At 46.1% G+C, this 25,232-nt stretch overlaps 1 protein-coding gene across 18 annotated transcripts in view; it reads left to right on the top strand.

Annotated features, from left to right (window-relative positions):
• Positions 1 to 25,232, top strand: part of CABIN1 (calcineurin binding protein 1) — a 205,025-nt gene that overhangs the window by 36,136 nt on the left and 143,657 nt on the right. For 10 of the 18 annotated variants that reach the window (XR_014785760.1, XM_084819973.1, XM_084819972.1 and 7 more), the window contains 9 exons: positions 924 to 1,092; positions 1,554 to 1,690; positions 1,949 to 2,166; positions 3,770 to 3,848; positions 4,368 to 4,558; positions 4,914 to 5,063; positions 9,039 to 9,233; positions 15,603 to 15,674; positions 24,728 to 24,964. Coding sequence is in view for 17 of the 18 variants with exons in the window: in XM_084819973.1 (XP_084676099.1) it covers positions 924 to 1,092; positions 1,554 to 1,690; positions 1,949 to 2,166; positions 3,770 to 3,848; positions 4,368 to 4,558; positions 4,914 to 5,063; positions 9,039 to 9,233; positions 15,603 to 15,674; positions 24,728 to 24,964 (1,448 nt within the window). In the remaining variant the exon portion in view is untranslated. The remainder of the gene's footprint in view (positions 1 to 923; positions 1,093 to 1,553; positions 1,691 to 1,948; positions 2,167 to 3,769; positions 3,849 to 4,367; positions 4,559 to 4,913; positions 5,064 to 9,038; positions 9,234 to 15,602; positions 15,675 to 24,727; positions 24,965 to 25,232) is intronic. The other 8 variants (XM_084819989.1, XM_084819981.1, XM_084819976.1 and 5 more) reach the window with 3 other exon arrangements.

The following is a 25,232-nucleotide window of genomic DNA, read 5'->3' as shown; positions in this document are numbered from 1 at the left end:
GCTCTTCCCCGAATGGCTCACAAGGGAGTAGAGTTGGCCATGTAGCCTGGTCCATTGCTCTAAAGCGTCACGGAGCGCATCAGAATACTCCGAACAGGTTGACTTCTACAATCCAAGGTGAGAGCCAAAGCCCAGCTTCCAGATTGATATGTCCTTGAGCAAGAAGTGTGCTGACTGATGCAGACTGCTCTTCCCGGGACTTTTGGAGGAACACATCCGGGGTAGGGGAGAATCCCTTGTGAGTAAGATGTTGCTACTGCAGCTTTCCTACAGGGTGGCACTGTGCAGCCAAAGCTTCTGCACTGCACATCTGGCTCCACCCAGTAGGTTACAGCAACTGGAGTTTTATGTTCTGTAAGTAAGAATGCTGGGGGAATAATCTGATAAAGCAGGGTTGGGCAATCTTCTTGTCCATGAAGGCTGCATGTGGCAGTGGGTCAGCGGCTGCACCTGTGCGTGGTCACGCCCACAGGCAAACAGACATCCATGCACAGCCTTCCCCCAGCTCTCTTCTCAATCACATTCATGCGTATGTGTGCATTCACCCCCCCCCCCATCTCATCACACAAGGTTGGGAAGGTTTAAACCTCCCTTCCCTGCACGCTGAGATCATTTCATGTCTCCCCTCGCCAATCAGCTGTGGGGAGCCACAGTTGAAACAGAAAAGTCAGTGTGCAAGGATACTTCCCATGTGTCAATTTCTCATTTAAATTGTGCTCCTGACAGCCCACCAGAAAGCTTCTTGGCGGGATGTCAGGAGGCCGATTGTGCTGGTAAAAATGGTACACAAAGAGAGTCATCCTCGCATACCCTCTAGCACAAGCACAGAGGCAGCAAAATTCGGGGAAAACAGCAGTGTGGGCACCTGTGGCAGGTCAAACAGGAAACCCACAAGGTTTGACTGGAAATTCTTTGCCTCTTAGGCGATGCCTCTGTGGGTGACAAATCAAAGAAAGCAGTGAAGCGGAAGAGAATTGCTGAAGATGGTGGTGAGACAGCAAAGAGGCGATCAGCTCGCGTGCGGAATACCAAATGCAAAAAGGAAGAGAAAGTTGATTTCCAGGAGCTGCTGGTGAAGTTCCTTCCTTCACGGTATGACAGCCTGTTGTTGAATAATGAATGGTTGTGCTGGTTCTGGAAAAGTAGCAGAGGTGCTCAAAAGCTGCTAGGCCACACCCAGGGCAGGTTTTCATGCAAATACAGTGCTTTCGCTATGAGCATGAGAGAGCTCCATGTGAGCTCCTGTGACAACCCTGTACAAACGGCCTGGCTTCTGTTTTAGGTTGAGGGGTTGGGTATCCTCCCAGTAACACAAACCAGCAGTGTTGCAGGCAATTGCAAGATATTTGCATTTCACTCTACATTGATTTGTGTGGGGTTAAGTAAATCTAGCTTCTGAGAATTACAGCTTGCTTGCAAATTGGCCATAGACTGCCATGGATGTCTGCATCATGAGGGTTTGGCAAAGGTCAGAGGATCTGTCTAGATGTGGACTAGTATATAGATGTTGTAAATAAATAAATAAACGCCTCGCGCTTTGGTTCTGCTTTAAGCCTGAGGAAACTTGATCCAGAAGAAGATGATGGTCCTTTCAGCAGCTATGAAGTTCAGTCTGAGGCCAAGGAAGAGAATTTCCAGCACGTTGGCTCGCATAGGATGTCATTTGACTTGATTACAGGAATGGAGTCTGGTAGGAATTTTCACTAGCTTCTGTGCATGAGTAGAGTGAATCCATACAAGAATTTCAGTAGTATTTGGTTAACGTTAGCTTGATCGGCTCAGCCTCTGTATTAGATGCAGAAACTATCCCTGCTGTAACGTGGTTGTCTCATGAATCCTCTGGCAGTGATTAGGTGAGTTGTTGTGATGTCACAGAATGCTTGTTCATTGTATGGGAGGTGAATGGCAGTGGTTACTTTCATGGACGTTGTGCTGATTTTTCTTCCAGAGAAGCAGGATGTTCATAAGTTCCTCTTGGCTAATTTGAACAACGGGGGCATCCTTGAATTGATGATGAGGTATCTGAAAGTGATCAGCGAGAAGTTCCTAGTGAAATGGCCACTGGGCTTGTCTGAGGTTGTCTTGAATATCTACAACAACTGGAGAAAGCACAGCAGTAGCCTACCCAACCCACTATTAAGGGACTGTCACAACCAGCATATCAGAGTAAGGAAATGCTTTAGGTGATGGCCTCGCTCCATTGCCATTCGTGCGCTGTATCTGAAGCGTGCAGAGTTCCTAACTGCGAAGTTACACAGTGCTTGAGTTACCCGGCTTGAGTTACGTCAGATTGGATGGAGTCTTGACTCTGTGCAAAGAAACTTAGACTCTGATCCCCCTGAGCATGGCTGTTAGTGCAGGTCTCCTGCCATTCACAGTGTACTGAAGCTTATGATGCCTAGTGGGTGTTAGTGCAGGAGCTGAAGGACCGTGATTCCAGTCCCAGACTCGGTTCCTCACTTATGAAGTAGGGATTCCCATTTTGTCTCACTGTGTGCTGCTGGGAGGATGAATGAAGTCATGGTTCTGAAGCACCTTGTGCCAAACAGCTACAGTGATGCCATACTTGAATGCTGCGAGGTTGAACCTGTATTTCGCCACATTTTATTATGTGTGGTTTTTAAAATGTTAACTTCCTGCAACACAAGGATGGATGGAGCAGCTAGAAATTGAAGAAGAGAATTGCTATGCTCCTAAAGCAGGGTGGGCAACTCTGGGAGGCCGTTTTTGCCCGCAGGACACCCCTGAAAAATGGGGGAAAGCAAAAAGCATTGCTGGTTTGCTGGCAAGCTTTGGCAGCAAACCATGCCTTAGTGCTACAGAGTGCTAGAGTAGTTAAATTTAGCTTGTTACAAATTTAGCTTATTTAGCTTTTTGGTGCTCTGTAGCTACTCTGGACACCATTTGGGGTGTTCTGTTTTTTAATTTCAAGGGCAGTGGAGGATGACAGGGGCCACACTGGGGGGGGGGGGGACTGCATGGTGTTGCCCACCCCAGTCCCAAAGCAATTTGCAAGTCTCACAGATCATATGAAACTGCCTCTGGTATCTACTGGGCCAGATTGGTGGTCTGTCTGGCCCAGTATTGTCTACGGCAGCAGCTTCCCAAGATTCAGGAGTCTTTCCCAGCCCTGCCTGAGATTTTTAACTAGAGATGCTAAGGACTGAACTGGGATCCTCTGCCTGCAAGACATGCTCTACCACTGATAGGGGAGTGAGTGAGAGGAGAAAAAAGGGATGATGTTAGGCCTCCTTTTGGGCTGCTTGATGCTTAGATCATCTGCATACCTTTCTTATTGGAAAGCTGTCCTAGAACTTCCAACTCCAGGAGCGTATCTCCCTATTGTGCGTAATCCTACCATGGACGTAGCCCAGATGAACAAAGCAGCTAGCAAGCTACTTAAGGGACACATGCTTTCTGCTTTGTTTTTAGAAAAGGCTTTTCTTGTAATGGTCTCTTAGATATCCTGGTATCAAGGCAGTATGCCATGGTTTCATTTTAATATAATGGTCACAACCAACTCCATATTGATCATTCTCTTCTTTTTATTATTTTTCTTTGTGATTAAATGTCTTTCTTTTGCTGAGAAAAAATATCTTTCTGATTATTAACGAGCATTGTAGAGAGCATGGTTTCTTCTCAGTAGAAGGATTTTTCAGCTAGAAGTACAAATCACAGAAAGGATAAACAGAAGAGCTACTTCATCTTCCCCCCAGTCCTCAGACTTTTTAACATCTCTCTCTCTGCTATCCTTTTGTCTTTGTCCTAGGATATGATGCTGATGAGTCTGTCCTGCATGGAACTACAGCTTGATCAGTGGTTGCTGGCCAAAGGAAAGAGCTCAACGGGTGAGTGATGGCTGAAATTTAGCAAATGTTCCAAGGAGCTGCACCATGCAATATCTATGCTTGCAGGAAGTTCCCTGTGCTGAGATCTTGTTCACCCCAGGTAACATGTATCTGAGCTGGATGTAAGGGAGGAGCTGTATCTTGGCAGTAGATCACATGGTTTTCATGCAGAAGTTTCCAGGTTCAGTTTCTGGCATCTCAGAGTAAAATTGGAAGAGACCTCACCCCTGAGATGCTGGAGAGATACAGCTAGCCAGAGTAGATGGCCTTGGACCAGTATAAGGCAGCTTCATAGGTTTATGTATGTGTTTGCTTACTCATGTTCAAGCACTTTGCTTATAGATGAGAAATTAGTCTCTTTGCTTTGCTTTTTGAACAAGCACTTGTTTGACTTTCAGGTGTACATCTTGAGGTTAGCTGTGCCTGATGCTCACATTGTAAATTTGTATCCATGATGGATCTGTGTTCTCTAGTATAATTTGTGAAATCTTGCACTAAAATGTAAAATGCATGTTTCAGTATCTCCCCGCAGTGGCCCGGCTGCCAGCTCTGTGAATGGCAAGTTTGGTCCCGATTTCCCAGGCACCCATTTCTTGGGGGATCTGCTGCAGCTTTCCTTTGCATCTTCCCAACGGGACTTATTTGAGGAGGGTTGGCTGGAGTTTGTGGTTCGAGTGTACTGGCTGAAAGCTCGATTTCTGGCACTACAGGTAGGTATTCAGCAAATAGACCTTTTCTGTTAATTTGTAAATCCTTGCAAGATGGTGGCTGGGAAGGGGCAATTCCTGGTTTTTACATCTTTAGTTGTTGTTTTATAATCCAAGGCATTTGTAGTAGAGTTCTTGTGCTGATAATGAATCCTTGTCGTTTATATATGTCTGTGTCTGGACAATAGGCACCCAGCTCTTCTGTAAGTACAGTGGAAGTCTGGTCAGGAAGATGGACTGAGGAATTGCCCTTGAACAAAGCACAGTTTAGGCTGTGATGTTTATAGGGGGGGCTAGTTAAAGAAGTCACTTAACACAGTGGTTGGCAGTGTGTGAGACTCTGTGGTTGTTTCCCCAGGGCGACATGGAACAGGCCTTGGAGAACTATGATGTCTGCACAGAAATGCTCCAGAGCTCTGATGCAGTGCAGGCCAAAACGGGCAGCAGAGAGAGTGTTGTAATAAGATTGCCTAATCTCCACGTTGATTCTGTGGTTTCTTTGGAAGAGGTAACAGCATCTTCTGGTAACGTTTTGGTCACCGTAAGAGCTTAGCTGCATATGCTTCATTCTTGAGGGTGAACTTACCGCAGTTCTTAGTTCTTTGGAGAAAGTGGGCTACAAATCTGGGGAGAGGTAGAGCACGTGCTTTGCCTGTGTAAGGTCCCTGATTCAAACCCCAGCGCTTCTAGTTAAAGGATCATAGAATAGTACAGTAGGGTTGGAAGGGGTCTGCAAGGCCATTGAGTCCAACCCCCTGCTCAATGCAGGAATCCAAGTCAGAGCATCCCTGACAGATGGCTGTCCAGCCTCATCTTGAACACCTCCAGTGTGGGAGAGCCCCCCACCTCCCTAAGGAATCGGTTCCATTGTTGTATTGCTCTGACAGTCAGGAAGTTTCTCCTGATGTTCAGCCGGAATCTGGCTTCCTGTCACTTGAGCCCATTATTTGGTGTCCTGCATTCTGGGATGATCAAGAAGAGATCCTGGCCTTCCTCTCTGGGACAACCTTTCAGGTACTTGAAGAGCACTATTCTATCTCCCCTCAGTCTTCTCTTCTCAAGGCTAAACATGCCCAGTTCTTTCAGTCTCTCTTCATAGGGCTTTTGTTTCCAGTCCCTGATCATCTTTGCTGTCGTCCTCTGAACCCTCCACAGCTTGTCTGCATCCTTCTTAAAGTGTGGTGCCCAGAACTGGACACAGTACTCCAGATGAGGCCTAACCAGTGCTGAGTAGAGGGGAACTAGTACTTCCCGGGATTTGGAAGCTATGCCTCTATTACTGCAGCCCAAAAGAGCATTTGCCTTTTTTGCAGCCACATCCCATTGTTGGCTCATCTTCAGCTTGTGATCGACAACAGTTCCAAGATCCTTCTCGCTTGTAGTGTTGTTGAGCCACGTATCCCTCATCTTGTAACAGTGCATTTGGTTTCTTTTTCCTAGGTGCAGAACTTGGCATGTATCCCTATTAAATGTCATTCTGTTGTTTTCTGCCCAGCGCTCCAGCCTATCAAGATCACTTTGAATTTTGTTTCTGTCTTCCAGAGTATTAGCTATCCCGCCCAATTTTGTGTTATCTGCAAATTTGATCAGCATTCCTTGCACCTCCTCCTCCAAGTCATTAATACAAATGTTGAAGAGCACTGGGCCCAGGACTGAGCCCTGCGGTACCCTGCTCATTACCTCTCCCCAGTTGGTTAAGGTCCCATTGATAAGCACTCTTTGAGTCCGATTCTGTAGCCAACTGTGGATCCACTGAATCGTTTCATCTAGCCCACTTTGAGCTAGTTTACTCATCAGGATATCATGGGGCGCTTTGTTGAAAGCTTTGCTGAAGTTGAAGGATATTATGTCCATAGCATTCCCACAGTCCACAAGGGAGGTGACTTGATCCAAAAATGAGATCAGATTCGTCAGACAGGATTTGTTCTTGACAAATCCATGTTGGCTTCGAGTAATCACGGCATTGTTTTCAAGGTGCTTTCATATGGATTGCTTTTATCATCTGCTCCAGAATTTTTCCAGGGATTGATGTCAGACTGGCTCGTCTGTAGTTCCCAGGTTCCTCCTTTTTACCCTTTTTGAAGATAGGGACAACATTAGCCCTCCTCCAGTCATCTGGCACTTCCCCCGTCCTCCATGATTTCTCAAAGAGAATAGACAGTGGTTCCGAGAGTTCTTCTGCCAGTTCCTTTATTACTCTAGGATGCAATTCATCTGGCCCTAGAGATTTGAACTCATTCAAAGTCATTAGGTGTTCCTTGACCATATGCCTATTGATCTCAGTCTGCAATCCTCCCCCTTCAGCCTGTACTTCGCCTTTGCCAGGGGGGTCATAACCCCTCTTTTGGGAGAAGACTGAGCCAAAGTAGGAATTGAGCACCTCTGCCTTTTCTTTGTCATCTGTTATTGTTTTGCCATCCTTATTTAATAGCTGAACCACCATTTCTTTCCTCTCCCTTTTACTATGCACGGAGCTGAAGAGAGCCTTTTTGTTGCTTTTAGCATCCCTTGCTAACCTCAGCTCGTTCTCAGCTTTAGCCTTCCTGACGCCATCCCTGCAATTCTGTGCTACCTGCCTGTACTCTTCCTTTGTTGCTTGGCCTTCTCTCTACTTTGTATATGTGTCCTTTTTTGTTTTCAGGTCATCTCTAAGCTTTTTTATGAAGCCACATTGGCTTCTTCTGTTGTCTTCCGCCTTTTTTTCTTGTTAGAATTGTTTGTAATTGTGCCTTGAGAATTTCCTTTTTTAAAAACTCCCACCCATCTTGGTCTCCTTTTCTCATTAGAGTCCCTTGCCATGGGACTCTAATGATCATTGTTCTGAGTTTATTAAAATCAGCTTTCCTAAAATGCAGGGTATGGGTTTGGCTACACTCGGCTTTTGCTTCCTTTAGACCCAAGAACTCAAGTATAACATGGTCACTTTCCCCCAGAGTTCCTGTAACTGTTACTTTATCCACTAAGTCATCTCTGTTGGTTAGGATCAAGTCAAGGATAGCCAATCCTCTAGTTCCTTCCTCTACTTTCTATAGGAGGAAGTTATCCGCCACACAAGTCAGGCATTTCCTGGAGGGGCCATGTTTTGCAGAATTTGTCTCCCAACAAATATTGGGGCAATTGAAGTCCCCCATCACTACTGCATCATGCTTCCTTGAAACATTGGCTATTTGCTTTTCAAAAGTTTCATCCTTCTCCTTGATTGAGTGGCCGGTAGTAGACTCCAACCACCAGGTTCCTTTTATTCTTTGCTTTGTTTATTTTAACCCAGGTGCTCTCGATGGGGCTACCAAGCTCATCCGCCAGTGATGAGACAGTAGAACCAATTACCTAGGGAGGTGGTGTGCTCTCTCACACTGGAGGCATTCAAGACGAGGCTGGACAGCCATCTGTCGGGGATGCTCTGACTTGGATTCTTACACTGAGCAGGGGGTTGGACTCGATGGTCTTGTAGGCCCCTTCCAACCCTACTATTCTGTGATTCCTGTATTTCTGTGCAGAGATACGTATTTTTCACAAATAGTGGAACCCCACTTCCCTTTCTGTTCCTCCTGTTCTTTTTGAACAAGTTGTATCCTTCAGTTGCTGTATTCCAGTCAGGAGAGTCATCCCACCAAGTCTCAGTTATACCTATCAAGTCATAATTTCCCTCCCGTATGACGAGTTCAAGTTCGTTCTGTTTGTTTCCCATCCTCTGGGCATTAATATATAGACATCGAAGACTATGTGCTTCATGGTCTGGCTTTCTTCCTACATGTTTCTGAAGACTATTATTGGGCGCTGTTAGAGCTGTTCTCCCCGTTGCAGTGCATGAGCCTTCGTCCATTGTTACCCCCAACTTTACATCTCCCTTCCCCGCAGGATTCAGTTTAAAACCCTCCTGATGAAGTTCTTCATGCTGTGGCCAAACACATTCTTCCCATCCTTGGTGAGGTGCAACCCATCCGTAGCCAACAGCCCATCTTCCAGGAAGTATAGCCTGTGGTCCCAGAATCCAAATCTCTCTCGTCGGCACCACCTTCGTAGCCAGTCATTCACCCGGAGTATTTTCCTTTCCCTTTCTATCCCTCTTCTAACTACTGGAAGGATGGATGAGAAAACTATCTGGGCCCCAAAGTTCTTGAGTTTGGGATCTGGGGGGCTACGGGGAAATGGCTCTCCCTGAGATTCTGGCAAGCTGCTGCTGGTCGGAGGAGGCAGCGCGAGCCTGGATGGGTCATGGGTTTGATGATATAAGAAAGCTGTCTTGCGTTTGAATCTGAAGAAATGTGTGATTAAAATACTGAGATGTGTAGGTCTGATTTTCGGAGACTGTGGCATTGGTTTGAAAAACGAAATGAAGCAGATGAACTTAAGTTGGGCTCCTGCCTGTTGCCTTGGTGGCTTTTCACCTTTTCACCAGATGGTCTTTGTAGATAGTTTTGTTGTCCAAGAGAAATATCTAAGGGAATTGTAGCTTGCAGTGTACAATTTGTAACTCCTGCAGATCGACAAGAACCTCAAATCCCTGGAGAGATGCCAGTCCTTGGAGGAGACCCAGCGCTTATATGAATCTGGGGATTACAAGGCCGTCGTGCGCCTGCTTCGCCCGACTTTGTGCTTCAGCGGATATAACCGGGCCAAACACCTGGAGTTTGCCATCTCCATTCCAGAGAGGCCCGCTCAGCTTCTCCTGCTGCAGGTTTGTTTTTCTGGCGAATACATCCTGGCCACTGGATAAATGTAGCCAGATTCGCTACTACAGCCTTCCCCAAGCTGGGGCCCTCCAGATATTTTGGAGTTCAACTCCCATTAGCTCCAGCCAGCATGGCCAATGGCCAGGACTTCTGGGAGTTGTAGTCCAAAATACCTGGAGGGCCCTAGCTTGGGGAAGGTTGCTCTGCGAGCTTAGACTGTTTTACCAGAAACTGGCAACTAGTTTGGCACTGAGCCAGTAAGCTGCAGCTAACAAAGTAATTGGCATATTCACTAATATTTATTTTTTTTATTTGATTTGGACCCCACCTTTCTACTAAGAAAATGGCATTCAAAGCTTACAATCATAGGAACTAGAAATAAATAAATACTTGATTAAAACAATAAAACAAATGCATTGAACACAATAACACAATAATGGGTTCCTTGCAAGAGGAAAAAAGGTGGGGTATAAATGCAATAAATAAAAACAAAATAATAACACCCAGTGCAACAGATGCACTTATACACAAAAGTCCGGCTTGAATAAAAATGTTTTTGTCTGCTGGAGTTAGGGCAGCAGAGGGGGAGCCAACCAAGCCTGCCTTGGCAAGGAATTCCACAGCCTGGAAGTGGCTCCTGAAAAGGCCCTTTCTGCATCCACCACCAAATGCGCCTCTGAAAGTGGTGGTATAGAGAGAATGGCCTCCCCTGAAGATCTTAAGAACCTGGGCAGTCTCCTATGGGAGAAGTCCACCTGGTCCCAAGCCATAAGCAGCACTTTGAATTGTGCTCTGTATAACCAGTACTAATCACAGCATGGCTGCTGCATTGTGGACTAGCTGAGAAGTCCAAACAACTTTCAAAGGCAGCCCCACGTCAAGTATGTTACAGTCATCTAAATGAGATGTAATGAAGGCCTGCTTGACTGTGTCCTGATCAGACATCTCTGGGAGCAGACACAGTTGGCGTAGGAGCCTCCGCTGCACTGTGGATGCACTCCTGGCTGCCGCCAAAATCTGTGCCTCCAGGCTTCAGGCCAAGTTTAGGAGCGCACACGAGCTGCAAGCCTGCCTCCTCAGGGAGAGTGAGACTCCGGGCAGCACAGGCTGATTCCCTGTTCCCTGGCCTGCCTTCTGACTGCCCAGGAGCACCTCTCTCTTGTCTCTTGATTAAGCTTCAGTGTGTTCATCCTCATCCAGTCCATTGCTGACTTCAGACACTGATTTAGGACTAGAACAGCTTCCTTGGATTTAATCGGAAAGGAGAGATAATGTTGGTGTCCTCAGCACATTGGTGACACCAAACACCCAAACTCCAAACACTCTCCCAGCAATTTCATATCTATGTATCTATTATATCTATTAAATAGAAAGGGGGGGGGGGCAAGATACCACAGGCCAACGCTGGTGGTATTGAACAGGAATCCCCAGCACCATCTTCTTTAAAGAAGGACAAGAACTACCAGAGAACAGTGCCTCCCAATCCCATCTCAGACAGATGCCACCGTCTGTGATACTGGAAGCCGCCAGGAGGTCTAGCAGAACCAAGAAGTCAGGCCCCCTGTCCATTTCCTGGCGCAGACCGTCCACTAAGGCAACCAAAGCGGTCTCTGTTCCATAACCAGGTCTGAAGCCAGACTGAAATGGATCTAGATAATCCGTCTCATCCGGGAACCCTAGAGCTGAGAAGCCAACACAAACTTCAGCACCTTGACCAAGAAGTTTGTAACCTTATTGACAAATTGAAAGTTAAGAAATCATCGGGCCGAGATAGTATCCATCCAAGAGTTCTTAAAGAACCGAAATGTGAAATTGCTGATCTTCTAACAAAAATATGTAATGTGTACCTTTGATCAGCCTCTGTACCAGAGGACTGGAGAATGACTAATGTAATGGCAGTTTTAAAAAAGGGGGATCCAGAGGGTATCTCAGGAAATTACAGGCCAGTTAGCTTAACGTCTGTTCTGCATACACTGGTTGAAAGCATAATTAAAGATAACATTAGTAAGTATATAGAAGGATCATTTTAGTTGCCCTTTTCTGCACTTTTCCCAGCTCTACAGTATCTTTTTTTAGGTATGGTGACCAGAACTGTTTACAGTATTCTAAGTGTGGTCACATGATGGATTTATAAAAACGCAGTATGATACTGGCAGTTTTATTCTCAATTCCTTTCCTAATTATGTCTAACATGTAGTTTGCCCTTTTTTCAGCAGCCACACATTGGGTTGACATTTTCATCGAGCTGACCACCACAAACTCAATAACTCTTTCTTGGTTGGTCACCACTAGCTCAGATCCCATCAAGTTATACTTGAAGTTGGGATTTTTATCCCTAGTGTGCATCACTTTACATGTGCCTACATTGAACTGCATTTGCCATTCAGATGCCCATTCTCCCAATTTGGAGAGATCCTTTTGGAGCGCCTCACAATCCCTTTTTGTTTTACCCAGCCTAAATAATTTCATGTCATTGGCAAACTTGGCCACTTCACTGCTCACTCCTAATTCCAGATCATTTATGAACAAGTTGAAAAGTATAGGCCCCAATACAGATCCCTGATGTTGTTCAGTCGTTCAGTCATGTCCGACTCTTCGTGACCCCATGGACCAGAGCACTCCAGGCCTTCCTGTCCGGCACTCTCTCCCGGAGTGTGCTCAAGTTCATATTCATTGCATCGGTGATGCTATCTAGCCATCTCATCCTCTTGTCGTCCCCTTCTCCTTTTGCCTTCAGTCTTTCCCAGCATCAGGGTCTTTTCCAGAGAGTTTTCTCTTCACATTAGGTGGCCAAAATAGTTGAGCTTCAGCTTCAGTATCTGTCCTTCCAATGAGCACTCAGGGTTGACTTCCTTTAGGATGGACTGATTTGACCTCCTTGCAGTCCAGGGGACTCGTAAGAGTCTTCTCCAGCACCACAGTTCGAAAGCATCAATTCTTCGGCGCTCAGCCTTCCTTATAGTCCAGCTCTCACAGCCATACATTACTCCTGGGAAAACCATAGCTTTGATTAGACGGACCTTTGTTGGCAAGGTGATGTCTCTGCTTCTTACTCTGCTGTCTAGGTTTGCCATAGCTTTCCTCCCAAGGAGCAAGCGTCTTTTAATTTCATGGCTACAGTCACCATCTGCGGTGATCTTGGAGCCCAAGAAAGTAAAATCTGTCACTGCTTCCATTTCTTCCCCTTCTATATGCCAGGAAGTGATGGGGCCAGATGCCATGATCTTAGTTTTTTTAATGTTGAGTTTCAAACCAGCTTTTGCACTCTCCTCTTTCACCCTCAACAAAAGGCTCTTGAGATCCTCTTCGCTTTCTGCCATTAGGGTGGTATCGTCTGCATATCGGAGGTTGTTGATAATTCTCCCGGCAATCTTAATTCCGACCTGTGATTCGTCCAGCCCGGCGTTTCTCATGATGTACTCTGCATATAAGTTAAATAAGCAGGGTGACAATATGCAGCCTTGTCGTACTCCGTTCCCAATTTTGAACCACTCGGTTGTTCCATGTCTGGTTCTTACTGTTGCTTCTTGACCCTCGTACAGGTTTCTCAGGAGACAGGTAAGGTGGTCTGGTACTCCCATCACTTTAAGAATTTGCCACAGTTTGTTGTGATCCACACAATCAAAGGCTTTAGCGTAGTCAATGAAGCAGAAATAGACATTTTTCTGGAATTCTCTTGCTTTCTCCATGATCCAGCGAACGTTGGCGATTTGATCTCTAGTTTGTCTGCCTCTTCGAAACCCAGCTTGTACTTCCGGTAGTTCTCGGTTTGCATACTGCTGAAGCCTAGCTTGTAGGATTTTGAGCATCACCTTGCTGGCATGTGAAATGAGCACAATTGTACGGTAGTTTGAACACTCTTTGGCGTTGCCCTTCTTTGGAATTGGAATGTAAACTGACCTTTTCCAGTCTTGCGGCCATTGTTGAGTGTTCCAAATTTGTTGGCATATTGAATGCAGCACTTTAGCAGCAGCATCTTTTAGGATTTTAAATAGCTCAGCTGGAATACTGTCATCTCCACTCGCTTTGTTGTTAGTAATGCTTCCTAAGGCCCACTTGACTTCACTCCCGAGGATGTCCGGCTCAAGTTCAGTGGCCGCACTATCATGGCTATCAGGGACATTCAGATCTTTCCTGTATTCTGTGTATCTTCTGTGTATTCTTTCCACCTCTTCTTAATCTCATCTGCTTCTGTTAGGTCCCTGCCTTCTTTGTCCTTTATCATGCCCATCTTTGCACAAAACGTTCCCTGGAGATCTCCAATTTTCTTGAAGAGATCTCTAGTCTTTCCCATTCTGTTGTTTTCCTCGATTTCTTTACATTGTTCATTTAAGAAGGCCTTCTTGTCTCTCCTTTCTATTCTCTGGAACTCTGCATTCAGTTGGATATATCTTCCCCTTTCTCCCTTGCTTTTCGCTTCCCTTCTTTCTTCAGCTACTTGTAAAGCCTCATCAGACAGCCACTTGGCTTTCTTGCATTTCTTTTTCTTTGGGATGGATTTCGTTGCTGCCTCTTGAACAATGTTACGGACCTCCGTCCATAGTTCCTCAGGCACTCTGTCTATCAGGTCTAATCCCTTAAATCTATTCCTTACCTCCACTGTATATTCATAAGTGATATGATTTAGGTCATATCTGAATGGTTTAGTGGTTTTCCCTACGTTCTTCAATTTAAGCTGAAATTTTGCAACAAGAAGCTCATGATCTGAGCCACAGTCAGCTCCAGGTCTTGTTTTTACTGACTGTATAGAGCTTCTCCATCTTTGACTGCAAAGGACATAATCAATCTGATTTCGATATTGACCATCTGGTGATGTCCATGTGTAGAGTTGCCCCTTGTGCTGTTGGAAAAGAGTGTTTGCTACGATCAGTGTGTTCTCCTGGCAAAACTCTATTAGCTTTTGTCCTGCTTCATTTTGTGCACCAAGGCCATGCCTGCCTGTTATCCCGGTGATTTCTTGACTTCCTACTTTAGCATTCCAATCCCCTATGATGAAGAGGACATCTTTTTTTGGTGTTAGTTCTAGAAGGTGTTGTAGGTCACCATAGAACTGATCAACCTCAACTTCTTCGGGCTCAGTGGTTGGGGCATAGACTTGAATTACTGTGATGTTGAATGGTTTGCCTTGGATTCGTACTGAGATCATTCTATCGTTTTTGAGATTGTACCCCGGTACTGCTTTTCCCACCCTTTTGTTGACTATGAGTGCTACTCCATTTCTTCTAAGGGATTCTTGGCCACAGTAGTAGATATGATGGTCACCTGAATTAAATTCGCCCATGCCTGTCCATTTGAGTTCGCTGATTCCCAAGATGTCGATGTTCAATCCTGCCATCTCATGTTTGACCACCTCTAGCTTACCTTGATTCATTGATCTGACATTCCAAGTTCCTATACAATATTGTTCTTTACAGCATCGGATTTTCTTTTCACCACCAGACACATCCACAGCTGAGTGTCCTTTCGGCTTTGGCCCAGCCACTTCACTCTTTCTGGCGCTACTTGGAAATACCCTCTGCTCTTCCCCGGTATTATACTGGACACCTTCCGATCTGAGGGTCTCATCTTCCGGCGTCATATCTTTTAGCCTTGTGATACGTTCCATGGGGTTTTCTTGGCAAAGATACTGGAGTGGGTTGCCATTTCCTTCTCCAGTGGACCACATTTTGTCAGAACTCTCTGCCATGACCTGTCCTTCTTGGGTGGCCCTGCATGGCATAGCTTATGGCTTCACTGAGTTACGCAAGCCCCTTCACCGCAACAAGGCAATGATCCATGAAGGGGACAGATCCCTGTGGGACCCCATTATTTACATCTCACCATTGGGAGAATTTACCATTTATTCCTACTACCTTCTTTCTGTTCTTTAACCAGTTACTGATCCATAAGATGACCTCTGCTGTTATTCCATGACGGCTAAATTTGCTCAGGAGTCTTTGGTGAGGTACTCTGTCTAAAGCCTTTTGGAAGTCCAAGTAGACAATGTGTACCGGATCACCCCCTGTCTATATGTTTATTGACACTCTCAAAGAACTCTAAAAGGTTAGTGAGACAGGACATACCTTTGCGGAAGCCATGTTTATAATTTTTCAGCACCGCTTGTCCTTCAATATGCTTACTAATTTTATCTTTAAGAATGCTTTCAACCGCTTTACCTGGAACAGATGGGCCTGTGATTTCCCGGATCCCCCCGGATCCCTTTTTAAATATTGGTGTTTCATTGGCCATCTTCCAGTCCTCTGGTACAAAGGCCAATCTTAGGGACATATTGCATATTTTGTTAGATCAGCAATTTCATATTTGAATTCTTTGAGAACTCTAGGATGGATACCATCTGCGCCCAGTGATTTATTTACTTTCTATTTATCATTAAGGTTGAGAACTTCATCTTTTGTCACCGCTGTTTGCCTCAGACTCCCTTCCTGAAAACATCAATTCAGGCACAGGTATCTGTCCTGCATCTTCTGCAGTGAAGACAGATGAGAAAAATTCATTCAGCTTCTCTGCAATCTCCTTGTCCTCCTTCTGTCCTCCTTTTACTTCATTGTCATCCAATGGTCCAACTGCCTCCCTAGCTGGTTGCCTGCTTCTGATATATTTAAAGTATTGTTGGCCTTGATGTTGTTAGCAGTATGCTCCTCAAAATGTTTTTTTGCATTTCTTATTGTCTGCTTGCATTGCCTTTGTGCAAGCTTGTGCTCTGTTTTGTTATCCTCACTTGGGGAGGACTTCCATTTTCTGAAGGAAGCCCTCTTTTCTGTAACAGCACCCTTGATGCTGCTTGTTAGCCATGACAGTGACCTCTTGGACTTGGTGCTACCTTTCCTCACCTGTGATATATGTTTTAGCTGAGCTTCTGTCATTGTGGTTTTGAGTAACCTCCAAGCATTTTGAAGGGATTTAATTGTGTTGACTCCCCCTTTCAGCTTCCTTTTCATCAGTTCCCTCATTTTAGAGAAGTTTCCTCTTTTGAAGTCAAATGTGACTGCATTGGACTTTCTTGTCAGTTTCCCACTTAAATATATATTAAATCTGATAGCATTGTGGTCATTGTTTCCAATTGGTTCAACAACATTTACATCCTGTGCTAGGTCCTGGGTGACACCACTTAGAATTAAATCCAAGGCCACCTCCCCTCTGGCTCTAGGGCACAGTCATTTGGGCTATTGAGAAATTTAACCTCTTGGTCGTGACTGGAACGTGCATTTATCCAGGCAATGTAGAAATAATTGAAGTCACCCATTATTTCAGCTTCCTTGTTTGGATGCCTCCCTAATTTTCTTTTCCATCTCAAGATCACTGTGAGCACTCTGGGTGAGAATAGCACCTTCCTGGTATGTAATTAATGTTAAGTACTGATTAGGTGTATTAGGTAATTTAAGTCCCTTTTAGGTGTTCCAGTCTGCTCGGCACTGTGCCCTCTTTGAGGCTGTGAAGGTTTGAGGCCTACAGAAGCAAAGGAAAAAAGGGTCAGACTTAGAGGCCTGGAGTTTCCTGTTGGGAGAGGGTAACCCTGAGAGGAGTAGCTTCATTTCTTCAGGGTTGAAGCTGTACTTTTTGGTTTTGCGGGAGGAGGGTATATAAAGAGACTGAGAGAGCCAGCAAGAGGAGAAAGACAGTCAGAGCCTGAAGTGAGAGCAGAGTCTGAAGAGTGAGTAAGAAGCAGCAGCAGCCTAGAATAGTCTAAGTGTAGCTACAGTAAAGGAACTAGCATTTTGCAACTTTTCTTTTAATGCCTTCTGTATCACTCAGCTCTGTTGTGGAAATACCTTTAGTTGTAATCTGTTTGCTTTAAATCTACTAGTAAACTGTTGTGGTTAAACCCTGTGTCTAGATTGTCAGTCACCCCACGTCTGCAGCCTAAACCCCACATTACTGGGAATGGGAAGTTTAGAAGGAGGAAGGTGGGACTCTTAAGGAGGCAATAGATCTTTAAGGAGTTGCTCAGGGTGTCCAGGTCATTAGTGGAACCTTGACAGATGTACAGAGCAACGCCTCCCCCAGCATGTCCTTCCTTGTCCTTTGTGTAGAATTTGTATCCAGAGATGACCGTATCCACTGGTTCTCTCTGTTACACCAGGTTTCCGTAATGCTCACTATATATTGTTGTTGTTCAGTCGTTCAGTCGTGTCCGACTCTTCGTGACCCCATGGACCATAGCACGCCAGGCCTTCCTGTCCTGCGCTCTCTCCCGGAGTGTGCTCAAGTTCATATTCATTGCATCGGTGATGCTATCTAGCCATCTCATCCTCTGCCGTCCCCTTCTCCTTTTGCCCTCAGTCTTTCCCAACATCAGGGTCTTTTCCAGAGAGTTTTCTCTTCGCATTAGGTGGCCAAAAAATTTGAGCTTCAGTATCTGTCCTTCCAGTGAACACTCAGGGTTGATTTCCTTTAGTATGGACTGGTTTGACCTCCTTGCAGTCCAGGGGACTCGTAAGAGTCTTCTCCAGTATTCTTGCCAAGAAAACCCCATGGAACGTATCACAAGGCTCACTATATATAGGTTCTCCTTTAAAACCAGGCACTATTACTCGCCCATTCTGGCTTGAGGGCATTTGCATAGAAACACCTATATATGGTGTCCTTCCCCAGATAACACTGGTGTGTGCATCTTTTGTTATGGCACTTAGGCCTCTTTGATTGGCTGTCATGTTACACCATATTCTCACAGTCTATTTCCTCCCCTTCTACATTTGGTAAAATCGCAAACATTTTCATTTTCATCCCCTGGGGATGATTTAACCTGAACCGGATGCTTCCCAGCTCCTGTCGGCTTTCCCCCAGGTTTAGTTAGAAAGCTGCCCTACCACCTTTGTTACGTTCATCACCAGCAGTCTGGTTCCATTTTGGTTCAAACGCATCTCTCCAAACTGGGAGAGTGAATATCAAAATGGCAAATGTGGTTCAGTGTAAACAAGTGCAGAATGATTCACGTTGGGACGAAAAATCCCAAGTTCACATAAAAGCTGATAGGATCTGAGGAAGAGATGACTGACAAAGAAAGAGATCTTGGGGCTGTGGTGGACAGCTCGATGAAAATGTTGACCCAGTGTGTGGCTGCTATGAAAACGGCAAAATCCATGTTAGGTGTAATCAGGATAGGAATCAAAAATAAAACTGCAGATGTCATACTCTCCTTATACAAAGCTATGGTGCGTCCACACTTGGAATTACTGTGGAATACTGTCACCGCACCTAAAAAAGGACATTGTACAACTAAAATGATCAAGGGGCTGGAGCAACTCCCCTATGAAGAAAGGTTACAATATCTGGGACTGTTTAGCACAGAGAAAAGGTGAGGGAGGGGGGATGTGACCGAGCTGTAAAGAATTATGCACGGTATGGAGAAAGTGGATAAGAAGATATTTTTCTCCCCCTCTCATAATGCTAGAACCAGATGAAGCTGATTGGCACGAGAGTCAGGACAGATAAAAGGAAGTACTTCTTCACACAGCACATAGTAACACTGTGGAATTCACTACCATAAGATGTAGTGATGGCCACCAATTTAGGCAACTTTAAAAATGGATTGGAGAAATTCCTGGAGGATATGGCTATATGCTACCTCCAGTATCAGAGGCACTATGCCTATGTACCCCAGTTGCTGAAGAACATGGGTGGGAGGATGCTATTGCATTCATGTCCTGCTTGTGGGTTTCCTGTAGGCAGCTAGTTGGCCACTGTGTGAACAGAATGCTGGACTAGATGGACCCTTGGTCTGATTCTAGATGGCTCTTCTTATGTTCTTAAGAATGAAATGTTGAAGACTGGCCAGAAATTATCCAATACTGTGGGGTTCTACGAGGAGTTTTTTTAAATGAAGTTATTACTTTTAGGCAAGATGGAATCACATCTTGCCATAAAGAGATGCTCACCACTACCCTTACCCACTCATCTGTCCCCCCGTCCCCCAGCTGCTTAGATAAGCCAGGAAGGGCAAGAGTCTAGCACACAAGTGGTTGGCCTCAGCTTTTCAAGGATCCTGTCTACATGTTTAGCCCATAGAAATTGAAAAGTATCCATGACAACCAGGCAAGCATGGGGCAGATTGTATCAACTGTTGCATCCAAATTGGGAGGGATATGATTGGTTTCATCTTCAAAGTGTTGCACAAATGGTCACAACATCTCTGACTAAAGTGTTGCTTCTGTACAACTTAAAGGCATCAGCATTCCCAGAAGTAAGGTACTCTACAATGGCCACTATTGTCGTCTTTTTGGCTCCAGATTAAGACTTTCCTCTATTCCCAGGCGTTTGACAGGCTTCTTAATTTAGTTCTTCTTCATGGTCTTTATGCATCAGGAAACATCTGTAGCTGAGGAATTTTGGTGGGAACCCTTCCCCCACCATCTCAGTGCGAATGTCCCCAGTGGATTCCCACTTATTCCCTCAGTTCTCTTTTGAACACCACAATGGTGACCTTGTTTGGGAACTTCTGCGATCAGACTTGGCTCTGATAGCATTTTGGTGAAAAAGCTGAGATTTCTATTCTTTCCCTTTGTCTTTCTATCATTATTCTGTGTTTTTACTATTTCTTTTTATTTTCACAATCCTGTGATCTCCCTTCTGGGCTTATGGCTCTTCGGGCCCCATTCAGAAAGTGTTTCTGTTGTGGGGCAAAGATGCCACCTTCCAGCATGCGCTCTCTCTGCCTATTTTGCCTTGGGGAAGGCCACATTGTCGAAACCTGTTCAGATTGTCAGGCTTTTCCAAACAAGCCTGTAAAAATTGGGCAGACCACCTCAAAGCCGTACTTTGGAAACGTGTGCTGGAAGTGGTTGAGGAGCGGAAAAAGATGGGTCCTCAAAATGCGGCTGTTGTGCCTTCACTGTGGTTACAATCCCCTCAATGCCATACTATGCAGAGTACACAAGATCCCCCCACACCAGGCAGATCTTTGGCATTTGCGCTGGCTAACAAGCTTTCAAAGAAAGCAAAAGCTTAAAAAAAAAGCGGTTCTCCCTTCATCTGAACCAAAGAGGAAAAAGAAAAAGACTAGTGAAAAGTCTACTGGCATCGAGCATGCCCATCGGGCTCTCCAACTCTCCCGAAATTGTGCCAAGTTCCTTGGGATCAACAGCAGCCCTCAACAGCAGTGTTGCCTGGAAGTCTGACTCAAGATGAGCTGTGCCCCTCGAGTCTGACGGTGTCTTGAGATCGACAGTGTCTGACGATCCAGCTCCAGCCACTGCCCTGCCAGTGTCTCCTGATCATCTGTCATCATCGTCGGTACTGATGACCATCCCACCCGTTCCACCAATGATATTTTCACCAGCTCATACAATGAACCCACTTCAAATAGTTGAGACAATACCAAATGCCTGTACATGGGAAAGTGAGATTAGGGATCCAGCACCATCCCTTCGCTCGATGCGCCCTTATCAGAGGGTTGATTACGGTACGGGATATGATTGACGTCAACGATCACCAGAATTGGTCTATTCCATCGCCTCATCTTGTCAAGGTCCTGCCCCTAGTTTTTACGAGCACACGCGATACCGGATAAGTCTAGATTCCCTCATGACTTTCCAGCAAGAGACTTGCAATATAGGATATCATGAGACTGGATGGAAGAGCATGATGAACACTATGGCCATTACTGTTTTCCTCACTGTCCTGACTCAACGGTGGTGGAGCCAGCCGATACAAATTACAACCGTTGGCCACGGTGTCAAGGCCCCCTGACCTAACATTGCAAGAACAATCAGTACTGCCACAACCCTCAACCTTTACTGCACAATCGACACAGATTTTTCCTTCTCTGCCTGCCACTCTAACGCAGGCTGTATACCAGCTCTTTTCACAATTGGTCACTGATTTGTTGATTCATTACAGAGATGGGGAAAAGCAGAATCCATTGCAGGCTCCACCTCAAGAATCTCCTGTCTGCTGCAGAGGCCTACCACTCCGACATGGCATCGCAGTCCTCCTGCCCCCTTCCACTTTAGATGCATTGGTCAGGTTGAATGGACCCACCTCCCTGTCCTAGGACTTGGGACAATTTTCCAGCCAAGTACTCAGAATGGCTTAAACGTTAGTGTTGGAGACCCAGCAGGTGACCTCAGCTGTACAAGATCCAATATTTAACTCAGTGAATACCAACTCTTTTAATCCTTTGGCCGTTCCTCTCCTCCTATGGTTTTCCCAGGAGTAATGTATGGCTGTGAGAGCTGGACTATAAGGAAGGCTGAGCGCCGAAGAATTGATGCTTTCGAACTGTGGTGCTGGAGAAGACTCTTACGAGTCCCCTGGACTGCAAGGAGGTCAAACCAGTCCATCCTAAAGGAAAACAACCCTGAGTGCTCATTGGAAGGACAGATACTGAAGCTGAAGCTCAACTATTTTGGCCACCTAATGTGAAGAGAAAACTCTCTGGAAAAGACCCTGATGCTGGGAAAGACTGAAGGCAAAAGGAGAAGGGGACGGCAGAGGATGAGATGGCTAGATAGCATCACGGATGCAATGAATATGGACTTGAGCACACTCCGGGAGAGAGTGCCGGACAGGAAGGCCTGGAGTGCTATGGTCCATGGGGTCACGAAGAGTCGGACGTGACTGAACAACACAAACCTCCCTTATAGACCGTGGGAATGCTGTAGACATCATATACCTCGACTTCAGCAAAGCTTTCGACAAAGTGCCCCATGATATCCTGATGAGCAAACTAGCTCAAAGTGGGCTAGATGAAACAACGATCCGGTGAATCCACAGTTGGCTACAGGATCGGACTCAAAGAGTGCTTATCAATGGGACCTTCTCAAACTGGGGAGAGGTAACAAGTGGGGTATCGCAGGGCTCAGTCCTGGGCCCAGTGCTCAGACTGAAAGAACTGGGCATGTTTAGCCTTGAGAAGAGAAGACTGAGGGGAGATAGGATAGTACTCTTCAAGTATTTGAAAGGTTGTCACAGAGAAGAAGGCCAGGATCTCTTCTTGATCATCCCAGAGTGCAGGACACGGAAGAATGGGCTCAAGTGACAGGAAGCCAGATTCTGGCTGAACATCAGGAAAAACATCCTGACTGTTAGAGCAATACGACAATGGAACCAATTACCCAGGGAGGTGGTGGGCTCTCTCACACTGGAGGCATTCAAGACGGGGCTGGATAGCCATCTGTCAGGGATGCTCTGACTTGGATTCCTGCATTGAGCAGGAGGTTGGACTCGATGGCCTTGTAGGCCCTTTCCAACCCTACTATTCTATTCTATGACCAGCCCACGCCAGAGCTTCCTGTCGGCTGTTGCCACCTCCAGCTCCCCCAAGGTCGAGTCCATCACCTCCAGAATATCATCCATCCATCTTGCCCTTGGTCAGCCCCTCTTCCTTTTGCCTTCCGCTTTCCCTAGCATCAGCATCTTCTCCAGGGTGTCCTGTCTTCTCATTATGTGGCCAAAGTCGACACCATCTGCCTTTGTGAAGCACTATAGACTGGATGTCAGGGCTAGAGCTGACCGTGGCTTTGGTCGCGCTGTCCTCTCGCCTGTGTTATAGCTGGACACCAACCCACCTCCATATAAGTTAGCTTGCTACTCGCACATGTGAGTGATGCATAGATACCACGAAGAAGAAAGACAGGCTGCTACCTGTAACTGCAGTTCTTTGAGTGGTCATCTATGCATTCACACAGCTATTCCAGTTTTAAGTTGGGTACTGAATGTGTGGCTTCTCTCTCAGGCACAACTTTTGGTCAGGGAACTTAGGGAATAGGTGGGAACCTCCCAGGGACATGTGCTCTGAGACGGTGGGGGACGGGTTCCCACCAGAACTCCTCAGCTACAGGAGTTTCCCCAATTGAGGCCCCACCCAGGCGCAGAGCCCATATATGTGAGGAATTGATGACCACTTGGAGAACTACAGGTGCAGGTCGCAGCCTGTCTTTTTATCAGGTGGTGGTAATTTATTGTTAACTGTGTTTAGCTGTTTTAAGTTGTTTTAAATGTTTGTAGCTTTTAATTTTTGTTGTAAGATCCTGCGAGTCTTTCTTCTGAGGAAGGTATCTAAGAAATGTAATAAGAAATCATTATTATTATTATCATTATCATCATCAGTTGGAAGCAGTTTTCAAGGCTCGCACTTGGACACACGAAAGCCCTCAGCAGGAAGACTAAGCACTCAGGGTTGGACTCGATGGTCTTATAGGCCCCTTCCAACACTGCTATTCTATGATTCCCACCCAAATATGCTGTCAGGATGGAACCCAGGCTCCCTGGTTTGATTTCAGGTTCTGAGTCAGATTCGGAAGCAGGCCTAGAAGAAGGCCAGTCGAGACAGAGAGTGGGGGAGGAAATTCCCCCAGACTCCCCAGGAGTCAGGGATGAATTTTTCCAGGAGCTTATCGATCAGGAGGCCCAGGTTCAGAGACCATCTCCCCCTGCCCCCCCGGGTGGGAACTCAGCCTTTGTCAGAGGGGGAGGGAGTATCAGGACTGAGAGATCCCAGAGTCTGCCTCAGGGTTAAGCTGGCAGAGTTGAGGGGAGGTGGGAGGTGGTCTGCCTGGTTGGCTGGATGTCAGAAGTTGGGTCAAGAGGACCCTCCCTGAAAGAGGAACCCAATAAAAGCCTGTCAGGCACAGCAGGAATCCGTTCATTTAATAGATTGGCAGCTGCCTTGCTTTGTCTAGCTAATTAGGCTTGAAGGACAGGTCTTCACTTTCACCAACACTGTAGGCATGAAGATGTGTTCTAATTGCAGAAAGACTCTGTGGAGCGCACAGTGAGTCTCTGCCGCCTCACTGTTCAGTGGGAGGGCTTGGAACCTTGACCCATGCAAAGCCAGTTAAGAAGATCCCTGCCGAAAGTACCGATCCCAGCCCCCTTGTCCTTCATAGAGAGGACAGGAGGAGGATGAAGAATGTCAGTCCTGGATGCTTCCAGCGGCTCTTCCAAGAAGCAGGCTGCAGAGTCTCCCTCTTCGCAGGAGAGGCATAGCAGTGCTACTCTCTCCCCTCTCAACTTCCCCTGAACGCAGCTTTTCTCTGGCGCCACAGGGGGAGACTTAGACTTCCAGCTCAGCAGCTTGGGTGGCATTTTTTGGGGCAGCAGGTGAAAATACGGGATTTTGCCTCTGTACCTTGCCTGGCTCTGATTCTCAGGAGGGCTGTAGTGTGGGGCCTTGCCCCCATGCGCTCATTGATTTGGAGAGGAAACAGCCTCTGTTTACCTCTCTGGTTCTGATAAGTGCAGGCAAAAACATATTTACAATATTTCTGTGCTGCCCCATGATCAAAGTTCCTCGGGCACTTCTCTCCGTGGCTTATACGCAGTGCTGTTTTACCTCTGTTGTGTCACAGGGAGGCACAGTAGGTGCATTTCAGCCATTGAGGTGGAAGCGCCATTTGCTGTGTCTGGTCTGGACCATACACAGCATCTTGATATGGCATGTGGCTCCTGCTTCTTTTCCATGCATGAAGTTAGAAACTTCCCATGGAAGTGCTGTGTGGAAGTTCTGCAGCTCCCTCTTAGAAGGAATCCTTTAACATTGAATTCTCTTGATGCTTCTTAGGATTCTCTGCTCAAGTTGAAGGACTACAGGCAGTGCTTTGAGTGTTCAGAAGTTGCCTTGAATGAAGCCTTCCAGCAGATGATTAATATGACAGAAGCCTCTGCAAAGGAAGAGTGGGTGGCCACTGTCACACAGCTCCTCAGAGGGATTGATTGTTCCTTGTCTTCTGACTGCAGCCACCTGAACGAAATGGCCGCAATGCAGAGCCTTGTCCGACTGACCAACAACCTCATTCAGGTATTCCAAGTTTTCCCACAGAGCCAAGCCACTCTTGCTGATGTGAGCTGCTAGCAGTATTTCTCTGAACAGTAGTTTGAAGAGCGGTTCTGTAGCTCAAAAATTGTAACTTAATTCCATTTAATATCAAAAGTGGCCAGTGCAGCAGGCTGGAGAACGGTGGACCTGGGGCACAGGAAGGGCCAGAGCATAAAAATGGGCTTGCCAGCTCTTAGCAGGGCAGCCAACTCTGTGGCTCTCTGCTGGGTTTGCAATTCCCAGTGGGCCT

The sequence above is a fragment of the Heloderma suspectum genome, chromosome 13 (assembly GCF_057233095.1).
Source record: "Heloderma suspectum isolate Gila_16-S chromosome 13, 16-S_ref, whole genome shotgun sequence".
Classification (NCBI taxonomy): domain Eukaryota; kingdom Metazoa; phylum Chordata; class Lepidosauria; order Squamata; family Helodermatidae; genus Heloderma; species Heloderma suspectum.
Note: the sequence above shows the minus strand (reverse complement) of the source record. Positions and strands in the feature narration are given on the sequence as shown.